Consider the following 13,096-nt stretch of genomic DNA (forward strand, 5'->3'; position numbering starts at 1 on the left):
TGTCTTGAATTAAAATGTAGTATGGATGTTTTTCAGTAAGAGTCCTCTGTTCAAATTGTTGGTCAGTCAAAGGGCAAAAATTGTAACTGACCTGTAATAGTTTCTTTGAACCACAAGGAGGCCCTGTATCTTCACATCATACTCCTTTCCATCTTTCTGTATTTTAGTGATTCTCAACCACTGTGCCAATAGGTGTGGCGCTGAAAAGGATACAATTGAACCTAACTAATTAAATGCCTTTTCACGAGATGGCTATAGGTCAAAATAGCTTTGCAGCCGCTTCCAGGACGTATGCCTGTCTGATCCAATTACCAATAGATAGGAGTGAATGTTTCTCCATGGGTGTACATTTTAAATGTGTCTTCAATTTCTTCTTTCAACAATACATCAATATGTTTTATTAAAAAAATGAGAAAAAAAGCTCAATATTGACTCGTGTCAGTACAGCCCACTTTATACTTGATGAAGTCTCGGATGTCTGGTAACTGAAGAGACCTGCATTCCCTTTAACTCCTTCATGTGTGGAGAGCCTTGACATGTGGATGTGTGGAACTCCTGGAGAGCGGCCTTGACTTGTTTTCACAGCAAACATCCTGTATGAAAGTCTTGCTAGCTCTCCTCCACCCCTGAACAGTACTCTCCTTTCAGGCCCATCGCTTCAGGGCCCTATTAATAATTTCACACGTTTCCTCAAAGATTAATTACGGGAATCTTTGAGACTGCAATTATGCAGGGTGGAGAGTCTTTACTCCATAAACCTTCTCCAACCCCATTTTCCACTTATGGAGACCAAGAGAGGGCGTTGAAGCAAGGGTACAAATTAAGAGCACTTATATACGACCCGCAAATGTCTTGAATTTTCCAAGCAGATGGCCAACTAATGAAATAAGATTAAATAAACATGGACTGACTCACACTAAGATTGAAGGAGATGCTTTTAAATTTAACAGAGCAGAGTTGTACATATATTAAACATTATTTATTGTAGTTTAGTTTATTGTCGTTTAGCTGGCCTAGGCTGACTCCCACCTACTAGTTTAAATGAGTGTAACCTGCACATTATTTTTCTTTATTAAATGATGGACTTGCCTTGAATCTAGCATTTGAGAGCATATTTCATGATCTATTTGATTCGATCCCATTTAGTACGACAGCGTATTAGGGCCACATATGAATATATATCTTTTAGAGCAGGGGTGGCCAAGTTCGGTCCTCGAGAGCCACTATCCAGCCTGTTTTCCATGTCTTCCTCCTTCAGCGCAGCTGATTCTAATTATCAGCTCATCAGCAAGCTTTGCAGAAGCCTGACAACGATCCTGATCATGAATCAGGTGTGTTAGTGGAGAGAATCATGGAAAACAGGCTGGATAGTGGCTCTCGAGGACCGAACTTGGCCACCCCTGTTTTAGAGGGTGCAGGCAATATTCCGAGAAAAGAACTCGCAAATTTGTCACTGTATAAAGTTTATAAAGATTACACCGGATGCGTGTGCGTGTTGAAGGTATTATTTGATTACTATATTAAATGTAATCTTTGCGTGTTCGAAATAATTGCAGATGAGATCTGATGAAAAAGCCTTCTTTATAAAGAATTTATTTTAAGAGCTCTTAAAAGACACAAGAGTAAATGCTTACATTCAAAGGTGATGTTAAGCCTCCAGTGTGTCCATATGAAAAACACACAGTCGCTTTATAGATGAAAAAAACATACTCCTCCTCTGAGGCTGGACAAAGGGTTAGCAATTATAATAGACAGACAAGAGATTTACTGACATGTTTACTCCAGTTTCGTCCAAAGCCGGAAATATATGATTAGACAGGTACTACCATGCGACCTAGACTCCCTCAGACCCACAGTGTTATCAACTTGAGAACTTGAGAACATGCCTCCCATGTGCATTCCTATCTCACCAGCTGGACGGGAGTGAAAAGTGTTATTCATTACACTACAGTTATATGTCCAATATATTTCACACAAACATTATCACAGTTATATGGCATCTATATAATATAAGTAAATTCATAAACAGTAAAAATATGCATAGAAAATGTTAAATGTCTTCAGTCCCTCAATGAACAAAATATATTTGTTCAAAATAAGACATTAAATCCCTTAGAAATAGTCTAGAGAAAAATTCCAGCCGGATCTTCATCTGATGTCGCCACTGCGGTCATAGCTTTAGAAGTTACAGATTCTACCATCATATAAGACGACTTGTTTTGTACATCTTGCTTTTCAATGGCTGTGGCAATAAGCCGCGTGCACAACGATCTCAAACAAGGAATACAGCAACAACCGCAAGTTGTCAAGAAAGCTGCAAATACGGATATCGAAATTAAAACTGATGAAACCAAACTTTTATATCTTCCAAAAACATATCGTTAACGTTATCCCAAATTGACGTATCGATACCGGACTGCTCTTTCATTTTTTTTATTAAGTGTTCGGAGTCCCTCAATGGCATTGGTTAAACTTCCATCCGGTGCAGTGTTATTAGGAATAAAAGTACAACATTGTTCTCCGAACATTTAACAAACTCCACCCCTTTCTGCAAGTATTTAGTCATTTTAGGTTGTTCGGTCTTGCTCATAGTTTTATCAATGCAAATTAAAATTGGAAAATAGGGATCAGTTCCAGAGAACCATGCCCACAGCATTAGGCCATAACAAAAGGTGTTATTTATGGTTACATTAGGTGGCCGGATATTACCTTCAGGAAGAACAAAAATTTATTCGAATTGATGTCCCATTCTTCTCAATGTTACTCTCTTGCTAAAAAAAAACAACAAAAAAAACTGCCTCACCACTGGAACCTGACGGCCACTATCGGCCACTTTGGGTGGTAATGAAGGTGCTCCAGTCCAGTCGTAAAACACTACCTGTCAAATACCACCAGTATTTGAGCCAAAGGCCCCCCTTCGTCGGCCCCCCACTACTAAATCCCTTCAAAGATTTAATGGGGAGTTTGACAGATGTGTTTGTGTTAGGAGCAACGGTCAGGACAATTGAGTTATTATACGCCCAGTTCATTATCCATTGGAATTTGGGTAGAAATAACATTTCTTTTATCACGATGTGTTGTATTCAAACTCACATCAAGGGGTTTCATGAAAAACCAAAATGGCACAACAATTAACAAGAGAAAAATCGTCACAATGCAGCAATTAGTAGCAGAGTTCTTCATCGAAGCCATCTTGAGAAGAAGTTCTTTTGTCGAAGGAGAAGGATGTTCGTCAGTCGTAGGTTGATGATTTTTTTTTTTTAGAGGCATTGTCAGCCTTTTTCCGAACCCTGGCTCACTGCCAGAGATCGCAGGAAAGGTCACGGGACTTCATTCCCAGTGTGACTCTATCCTTGTGAATTGATGAAAAGGGGCATGTGACTCAAATCACCATTGAGTGATTTCTCCCTTTCAAACAGCAGATTGACACTTGGCCAGCTTTGCCCATGGAAAAGGCACTACAATGAATCTCCTTCCAGGACCTCCCCCGCTGCAGCTGGAAACGGGAGTGGTGGGGCTCGGTGAGATGGCTCCAACTGGTGTGGGCGTAGATCATCAGACGGTTGCCCTTGGTGGCAGCGTTGAACCAGAACCAGCCGGCCTTGTAGATGAGAGATGATACCAAGTATCTCCTTTCCGATACAAGCGCACCGCACAGGATGTACGCTCCTTGACCTTAAATGGACCTAGCCAATGAGGACAAGACCATTTACGTTTAGTTACTTTCAACCACACATATTCACAATCATTTATTTTTGAAGGAACATCTGTTTAGCTTAGAGAATGTAGACACTATCTCTTTAATTACTGGGGGCCTCTCAACGTGTGACTCCCTCAGCGGAACATTGGAGGCGGGAAACAGCCTGTTTTTATGACCCTCAAAAGGAGTCCAGCCTTTTTATATCTTATGAAGTTTTTGTTTTTTCAAACGGGTTCGTCTAATCCAATATTCCTAAGAAGCCCTTATAATAGTAGATAATGATTAATCAAATATTTTACCATGATATTTACTGTTGTAGATTTAGCATAAATGTACTTTTTATCATACATCAAATTTCTGTATTTTTTATGCTGGTTTTTATTATAGCAGTGTAAATCATTTAAAAACAACATCATCTTAACTCAGAACTATTCATGTCCGGCTGGGCCATAAACAGTCTGAGAAGAGATTTATATATATTTATACCTTTAATAAACACTGCAGTCCTGCAGTTCATTTTTAACAACTTGTCTCATGAAAAAATGTCACCTAGGTGTGTCAATGTTCCTTCCACACCTAAATGGCATATTCCATGGGCTCTAGAAATTATACTTTTCAATTGTTTCTGAAATGGAACATACTTACCGTATTTCTGCTATTCGGGTCGTCTTTTGTCATCTTTGTAGAACTTACTTTCCTCCAAGTCAAATCCTCTCCATTCTCCGCTCCATTCTTCGCCTGTAAATTCCTCACACCAAACTTCATTCTCACATCAGACTTCCTTTTGAACCATACACAGACAGACCAGTAACTGACTCCCTCATCTGATAAAGATCAATTTTGATCATTTCAGACCTGAATGTGAAAACTGCAGCCGCTTACAAATTGCTGCTTCAAAAAGGGAAAAAACTGACACCTTGTGTCCTGTTGATAATAAAAACCAATTGGGGCAATTTGGCCAACACCAAAACTACAGGAGCAGATCCTGCTTAGCTTGCAACAATTCATAAAAACAAAAGCCCTTGAGGCGCAAATTTGAATTCTGTCCAGGCAACACAGGGTGAGGAAAAAACAAACTAACTATAAAATAAGATAAAAGATCACTTCAAATAAACCAAAAAGTAATCTTAAAATGCTAATTATCCTCACCTCTTTTACAGAGTAGTGGGGCTTGTACAACACAGTAGGCAACTTTGCAGATCATGACCCAATTAAAAATCAGTGCTGCGACCTAAATCAAAAATTTAAAAATTTAACCAGCAAATTCGCCGTAAGTGTTCCACATATGAGTCCAATCCAGAAGCTAAAATTTAAAAGGAAAATGGGCAAAAAATTAGAAGACCAAATTCAACAAGCATCAAACAATGGAAAATATAGTATTAAAGATTAGAATAAATTTTATACTACCCTAATTCACATAAGCCGTTCTCAATTTCCGAAACTGCGTTGCTATAGATCACATCTCCTTTTCCGACACAGTACAGAGTGCAAACTGTACCCAAAACAGACCAAAATATGACTCAAAGGCCGATCTCAGATGACTCGAACTTTGAGTCCACACTGGAGTTCATATTCCTTCCTGTCCTTGTTGATAGCAGTTTATGCAGGGCAAAGTTCAAAGCAGGCCTTAGCTGTCACTGGAGACCCCTGACAGTTTCATCAGGACGGCTGTGATGAGAGTTTGAGATGTCTGCTCAAAGAGTTGATGGACATTTTGCTCAGATAATTCATAAGAGTCATTGAACAGTCTCATGGCGAGCGGATTTGCAGTATACCATCCTTTTCGCAGTCCGTGTGATCACTTCCCCCCCCGAAAGTGACCATTGTTCAGTTCGCCGTCCACTCTGTGCCCAACAGCCAGGTTATTCCAGCACGTTGGAGACACCCAAGAACAACACCTCTCGTCAAAGATTGAACCTGCCTGAAACACTTATACACTCGGAACAGACAGAGGGAGATGAGATCATAGCAAGAGATTTATATGCTTGTTATAATTAAAAATAATAATTTTCTCAAAAAATATGTATTTTGTAGTTTTATTTAAATATGTTCACTACACTATAGCAAGTAGTATTACTATATTTACGCATATGTCTACCATAGACTCCTTCTTCATTACATGTTACCTTAAATTATGCTTCCACATGGAGGGAAGTCTCAAATTTCAGGACTTCTCAGACTTCTAGAATGGGACTCAGATAAGGACAAAGGTTAAATCATTTTCACACCTACAAATAAGTTATCAGAGATGCAGGCGAAATCAAAAAATCAAAAATTAAAAGTCTATTTCAATTAAAATTTGGTTTTATTACTTATTCAACTATATTAAAATTTGGTTTTATTACTCATTCAACCATAAAAAACACAGATCTGATTTTTTTTAAAAATAAATAATATGGATAGTGGCCTGTAGGTATCATCTAGACCTCTTTATCTTTCCGCATTCTTCTCTTACCTAGAAAAGAGAAAAACTCCCATTACAGGACACATTGCCCTCTGACTCCTATTTTCCACACAAATCCCCCTCCTCTCTTCCAAGACACAGGGAAGGAGCAGAAAAAAGGGGGAGGGAAAATCACATTCAAAACCTATTTTTTCTTTTTTTTTCTACATTCCTATACGAAAAACAAACGCCATTATCACACCAGTCTTTTCTACTCAAAAACAACACCAAACATACAGTTAAAGATTTTAAAGAAAAACAAATGAAATATCCATCCACACATTTCTTATTCACAATTACAGATTCAGTTAACTTCCAAACCTCCCGGATAGCCCCCACTTTCCTTATCTAGGTCTCATTCGATTACTCAACAATTCTGTCAACTTTTTCAAACTTTTGGGGCACATACGCACACACATACCAACTAGAAAACTTCCCATTATAATCACACAATTGACCCTAGTCATTTTATGACAAAAAAACATTCCCTCCAAATCACACAAATCACACATGCTCCAGATTAGTACGCCATCTAGAACCAACAGACTGTGGAATCTCCGCATGCCGAGCCAATTCCAATCCGAAAACTTTTGCCTTATTTAATCTATTTTCCGGGTCATGTCTCATTTCTTAACAATTTTAAGCTGGCGGAGATTTTAGCCAAGCATTCGCCATGCGTTCATCAAACACGTTGTCGTTAGCCGAGCCGTGGCTAGCGGACTCGCTCAACACAGCTTTACGAGCAACTTTCACAGAGCTGCCCAAAGCAAGCATTCTAGCGTTAACCAACATTTGGTCCACGACCTTACATTGTCGTCTCACTTTTCTCCATTTAAAGAAAATATAGATGTGTTTTTCACGGAGTCAATCAGCATTTGGCGCTGTTTTACACAATCAACTTCTACAGACTTCATTAACGCAATCAGACATGTCTCAGATTTTAACAGTGGGAACCAACCTTTATCACAATTAGTCCATTCATTTAAAAGATTTTTCATCTTCCGCCGTCGCCGTGGTGGCAGCGCTTCAGCCATGACGAGCGTTGCGGCCATGACTTGTTCGCTTAGCGACAAGCTTTGAGTATGGACCGGAAGTTCATGCAAATCAAACCACCCTGAGTCTCGGTCAAAAATGTCGTCCATTATATGTAGTAAGTCAGTCGTTATAATATTTATTAAATCAGTGACGTCTCACTTATGATACTACAATACAACAGATCAAAACTATTCTCATTAATCCCCCCAAAAATTATTATTATATATATATTTTTAGAAAAAGAAAAAGAAAAAACTAAACAGAAATCAAATATCCTTTTTGCGCGACTTACTAAAATACTTATCCGGATCTTCGCGGGCGGCTTTTCACACATCACCGAACCGTGAAAATACACGGACGGGCAATATCACACCAGACCGTAGCGATATACGGCGTTTAAAAGCTCTCGCTCCGTGTGATCAATACGGGCGGCTTTAAATCAACACAACAGACACACACCGAGGAATTATGTCCCACGGTCTAATAATCCACAGCACACACATCGTAGAATTATATCAATACGAGCGGCTAATACACTCCCAGCACACACACTGTGTAAATGATATTACACAGGCGGCTTATTGAAGACATTTAACATTTTCAATTTGATGTTTTACTGTTTTTGAATTTACTTATAGGCATATCAATGTGATATAATCATGAGTGTTTAAAAGAATACAGTGAGATGGTGATTTTGTGAACTTTATTTGATCTTCGTACCCTCAAATGCTGTTGGAGGGGCAATGTGCATGATGTTGTCAGAGTCTCTTGTCACTTAGGGACTGAAGGTCTGGGGTCAGATTTTGATTACTTCTGTTCCCCCAATCAAGAAGGGGAACTGTATAAAGATGTCTGTTTACCGTCAACCTTACACCTTTGTTCAATCTAGGAGATGACATGTCTGCCCTTTGTTCAATCAAGAGCCGGGAGGAGGAACCTTTTATCTTTTTTGTATAAATGAGTCGATGTTCTGTAAATTGTCACACACTTGGGGTCATCACGTTGCATTCTGATGTGGTGTCCTGACTGTGTCTTTAGAGGCCTCTAAATAAATTCTTGCAAGAAAACTTCTTCATCAGATCCTGAATACAATTATTTGGACACGCAAAGATTACACTTAATATAGTAATCGAAATATTCCTTCAAAATGGTGACCCCGACGTGATATATTGAGATGTTTTTTCAACAGCTGTGATTGATCCTGAACACCGGATTTCTAAAGCGCAAAAATATTAACAAGGTGAGTGGACATTTTATCCACGTAGAGAAATTCTGGTTGTTTAGGATCAATACAGTTGCATTTCGTCTGTGCTAAGTTGTGTTTGGGATCTGTGAACAAGTTAGGGGGGTTGTAGTAGTATTTCTTACGGTGGGACGGAAAGTCCTCGATTTTGAAAATTACTACGACATTGAACCATGCATGGGAGTTTTTTCCGCGGAGGAATAGGCTGTGTTTTTTTATTTTTTCGTGTGAATAAGCTACTGGGAGTGCGGTGTGGATTAGCCGCCTGTGTGTGATATCATTCACACAAGGTGTGTGCTGTGTGGAATTATTAAACCGAGGGACATAATTCCTCGGTGTGTGTGTGTTGGGTTTAAGTCGCGCATAAAAATGCCCCGTGTTTACGGAAGTGACGTCAAGTCGGAGCGCTCCGCCGTTTGAAACGGCATAAGACATTGAGTACCACGGAGGAATAGGCTGTTTCTGTTATTGTGGTGTTATAAGCAGCTAGTGGTGATCGCACTATGTGTTGCTGATGTGTGTTGTGAAATAAGCAGCTCGCGTTGATCACGCGTAGTGTTTGCTGAGCTAAACGCCCGTATGTCGCGTAGATCGCTACGGTGCGTAGAGTGATATAAAAGGAAGCCTGCCGTTTTTTCGGTTCAGAGCTGTGTGATATAAGCCACCCGTGAAGATCCAGGATATATTTGTTGAAGTCGCGCAAAAGGTATTTAATATCTGTTTCATTTTCGTCTTGTTTGTGTTTGTCTGAAAAAAAAAGAAAAATTTTTTTTTGGGGGGGATTAATGAGAATACTTTTGATCTGTTATATCGTAGTATAATAAGTGAGACGTCACTGACTTTATAAATATTAAAAACGACTAATTACTACATATTATGGACGAAAAAATTTGACCGTAACTAAGGAGGTTCGATTTGCATAGACTTCCGGTCGAGAGTCAGAATTGGTTGCTAAGCGAACAGTGAGTTCATGATGCTGGACGCATTTCCACCACGGCGTCAACGTAAGTATGAAACTCTTTTATATGAATGAATGCGCACTAATTGTGATAGTGGTTGGTTCTCACCGTTGTAAAATGTGGTGTGTTTGTGGAACTTGATTGTGTAAACAGCGCCAGACGCTGATTACCTCCGTGAAAAACACTTCTATAGTTTCTTCGAATGGAAGAAAAGTTAGACGGTGTGGGGTCGTGGGCCAAACGTTGGTTTGTGCTAGAATGTTAGCGTTGGATAGCTCTGTGAAAGTTGCGCGGATGACGGTGTTAAGTGATTTTGAGAATGAGGAGGCTGATGCTAAGCTAGCGGCTCTGCCAGCGTACGAGTTTTGCGCAGGAGATGAGTTTTTGGTAAGATGCTACCGTGCGAATCTGTTTTTAAGGCTTAAGTTAGCTGCGGGCAGCCGCATCTGTTAAGAAATTGGAACATAAATTGGATGAAGTGTTGACTGTGAAAGATGACCCGGGGGGAAATTTTGAACCAAGCGAGAGCTCTTGGCTTAGAAATGAATTGTTGAGTGTACGCGTTTGTCTGTTAAGCTCCATGGTGTGTTGTGGCCACGCGGTTTTTTCGTTGTTTGTCTTACAATGTGCGCGACGTGTCTGTGACGCAGCCGTAACGTTGCGATGGATTGTGCGCGAATAAGTCGACATTTGAGCTATAAGTACGTGGTGAAGTTATTATTAGACGAATAAACGGTGTATTTTACAAATGAGTGCGCACTTCGGAGAGGTTTGTGTTCGTCTGTGGTTCAACAACTGAGACGCCACTGAATTAAGTTGAGGAGTTTGTGTTGTGTGTGAGTGTTTGTTGAGCCCAGTTGGTGAAATGTTTGGAGCATGTGTGGATTGTGTGATTTTTTCCTTGTTTGTGTGCCTGCAGGGAGTTTGTGACTGTTTGTGTGACTCTGACAATGGGAAAGGTGTGTTGTGTGATGTTCTAGCGAGATTTTAGAAATCAAAATGGCCATTTGGTCTGTTTCTCCTCACTGCCTTTGTGGAGATGAGAAAAGTGCAGAAGTTAAGTGAATGGAAGTGTAAGTTTGTTTAAGACAGTGATTTTTAAGTGTAGGAAAGAAAGAAAAGATGGGTGGAAAGTAATTTTTTCCCTCCAAAATTCTTTGTTCTCAAAAAAGGGTGAAAAAGAATGGTAAGCAGGAAATCTGCATATTTTGAAAGGATGGGGGTCGTGAGCTGCTGTTTTAAGAAGGTGGTGATTTGTACTGTTGTCTGTTAAAATTAAATTAAACTAGATAAAAAAGGACAGGGGGTGTGATAAGTTTAGTCCTCTCTCCCATTGTCTCCATTTGGGAGACTTGTAGTCTGTTGTGTGTGTGAATAGCAGGGGTCTTCTAATGCTAATCTGTTAAAATCAAATTGTTCCTGTTATGCGGAAGGATATAGAGGTCTAGGTGTTAACTACAGGCCACTATCATATTATTTTTAAAATCAGATCTGTGTTTTTTATAGTTGAATGAGTAATAAAACCAAATTTTAATATAGTTGAATAAGTAATAAAACCAAATTTTAATTGAAATAGACTTTTCATTTTTGATTTTTATATTTCCCCTGCATCTCTGATAACTTATTCGTAGGTGTGAAAATTATTTAACCTTTGTCCTTATCTGAGTCCCATTCTAGAAGTCTGAGGAGCCCTGAAATTCGAAAGGACTTCCATCCAAGTGGCCAGGGTGACTGACAGCTGTCACATTTTCTTAAATTTGAGGTAACACGTAATGAAGATGTCTATGGTAGACATACTGTATGCGTAAATATAGTACTACTACTTGCTATAGTGTAGTGATCAAATTCAAATAAAACCACAAAATAAATAAATGAATCAATTAAAAATAGTTTGAAAAACAAAATATTTTGGGGAAATTTTTTATTTTATTTTTTCTTGGAAATTAAATGACAACAAGCAGTGTTCTCTTGCTATGATCTCATCTTCCTCTGTCTGTTCCGAGTGTATAAATGTTTCGGGCAGGTTCAATCTTTGACTGAAAGGTGTTTCACTTGGGTGACTCAACCAAAAAGTGCTGGAAATGGAATGAACAGCATTCTCCTGCTATGCTTGATGTTCAGAGTGGACGGCGAACTGAACAATGGTCACTTTCGGGGGGGAAGTGACCACACGGACTGCGAAAAGGATGGTACACTGTAAATCCGCTCGTCCTGTGACTGTTCAATGACTCTTATGCATTGTTTGAGCATAATGTCCAGCAACTTTTTGAGCAGACAGGATTATCATCGATTCTGCCATGATGAACTTTTCCTGAGAACTCCAGTACACAAAGCCCAGTGCCCGCTTTGAAATTTGCCCTGCATAAACTGCTATCGACAAGGACAGGAAGGAATATGAACTCCGGTTGTGGACTCAAAGTTCTGGAATCATCTGAGTTTGGTGCCTGAGGTCGTATGTTGTATTCTGTTTGTAGACATTTGCACTCTGTACTATGTCAGAAAGGAGATGTGATCTATAGCAACGCAGTTTCGGAAATTGAGAACAGCTTATGTGAATTAGGGAAGTATAAAATTTATTCTAATCTTTAAATACTATATTTTCCGTTGTTTGATGCTTGTTGAATTTGGCCTTCTATTTTTTTCCCCATTTCTCTTTTATAACTTTGGCTTCTCAGAGTGGACTCAGATATGGAACACTTACGGCGAATTTGCTGGTTAAATTTTTAATTTTGATTAAGCTCAACAGCACTGATCTTTGGATTCCACGGGGAATGCACAAAGGCAAAGTTCCCTGCTGTGTTTTTACAAGCCCCCACTACTCTGTAGAAGAGGTGAGGTTAGGTAGCATTTTAAGAATACTTTTTGGTTGGTTTAAAGTAGGGATTTTGTTTTGTTTTTCTGATTATAACTCGTTTCTTTTACTAGTTGAGATGGCAGATATTTGGAAGATTTGTGACCTGCAATAGATTAATGGGGTTGTTTAAAAAAAAAGAGATTTTCTTCTCTTCCTGACCCTAAAAGTCCTCCGCTGCAGTATCTTAATTTACATCTGCTTGAGTTGTTTTTCTCACTTTAAGTTGCCTGAACAGGATTCAAATTTACATTACAAACTATTGCCTCAAAGGTTTTTGTTTTGATGGCTCATGGCTAGCTCAGCTGGAGATCTTTTTATAGTTCTGGTGTTGGCCAAATTGTCACAATTTTTATTTTTTTTTTTTTTAATCTACAGGACACAAGGTGTCTGTTTTTTCCTCTTTGAAGCAGCAATTTGGAAGCGGCTGCAGTTTTCACATTCAGGTCTGAAATGATCAAAATTGATCTTTATCAGATGTGAGAATGACTGGTCTGTCTGTGTATGGTTGAAAAGGAAGTCTGATGTGAGAATGAAGTTTGGTGTGAGGAATTTACAGGCGAAGAATGGAGCGGAGAATGCAGAGGATTTGACTTGGAGGAAAGTAAGTTCTACAAAGATGACAAAAGACGACCCTTATAGCAGAAATACGGTAAGTATGTTCCATCTCAGAAACAATTGAAAAGTATAATTTCTAGAGCCCATGGAATATGCCATTTAGGTGTGGAAGGAACATTGACACACCTAGGTGACATTTTTTCATGAGACAAGTTGTAAAAATGAACTGCAGGACTGCAGTGTTTATTAAAGGTATAAGTATATATATAAATCTCTTCTCAGACTGTTCATGGCCCGGCCGGACATG

The 13,096-nt window shown here is 39.2% G+C and overlaps 1 protein-coding gene across 1 annotated transcript in view; it reads right to left on the minus strand.

Annotated features, from left to right (window-relative positions):
- Nucleotides 1-1,577: 1,577 nt before the first annotated feature.
- spry2 (sprouty RTK signaling antagonist 2) overlaps nucleotides 1,578-13,096 on the minus strand; it is a 29,202-nt gene continuing 17,683 nt past the window's right edge. Inside the window, exon 3 of the mRNA XM_077551399.1 lies at nucleotides 1,578-3,686. Coding sequence (XP_077407525.1) covers nucleotides 3,556-3,686 — 131 coding nt within the window. The 3' untranslated portion in view covers nucleotides 1,578-3,555. The remainder of the gene's footprint in view (nucleotides 3,687-13,096) is intronic.

This window comes from Vanacampus margaritifer, chromosome 1 (genome assembly GCF_051991255.1).
Source record: "Vanacampus margaritifer isolate UIUO_Vmar chromosome 1, RoL_Vmar_1.0, whole genome shotgun sequence".
In the NCBI taxonomy this organism is placed as follows: domain Eukaryota; kingdom Metazoa; phylum Chordata; class Actinopteri; order Syngnathiformes; family Syngnathidae; genus Vanacampus; species Vanacampus margaritifer.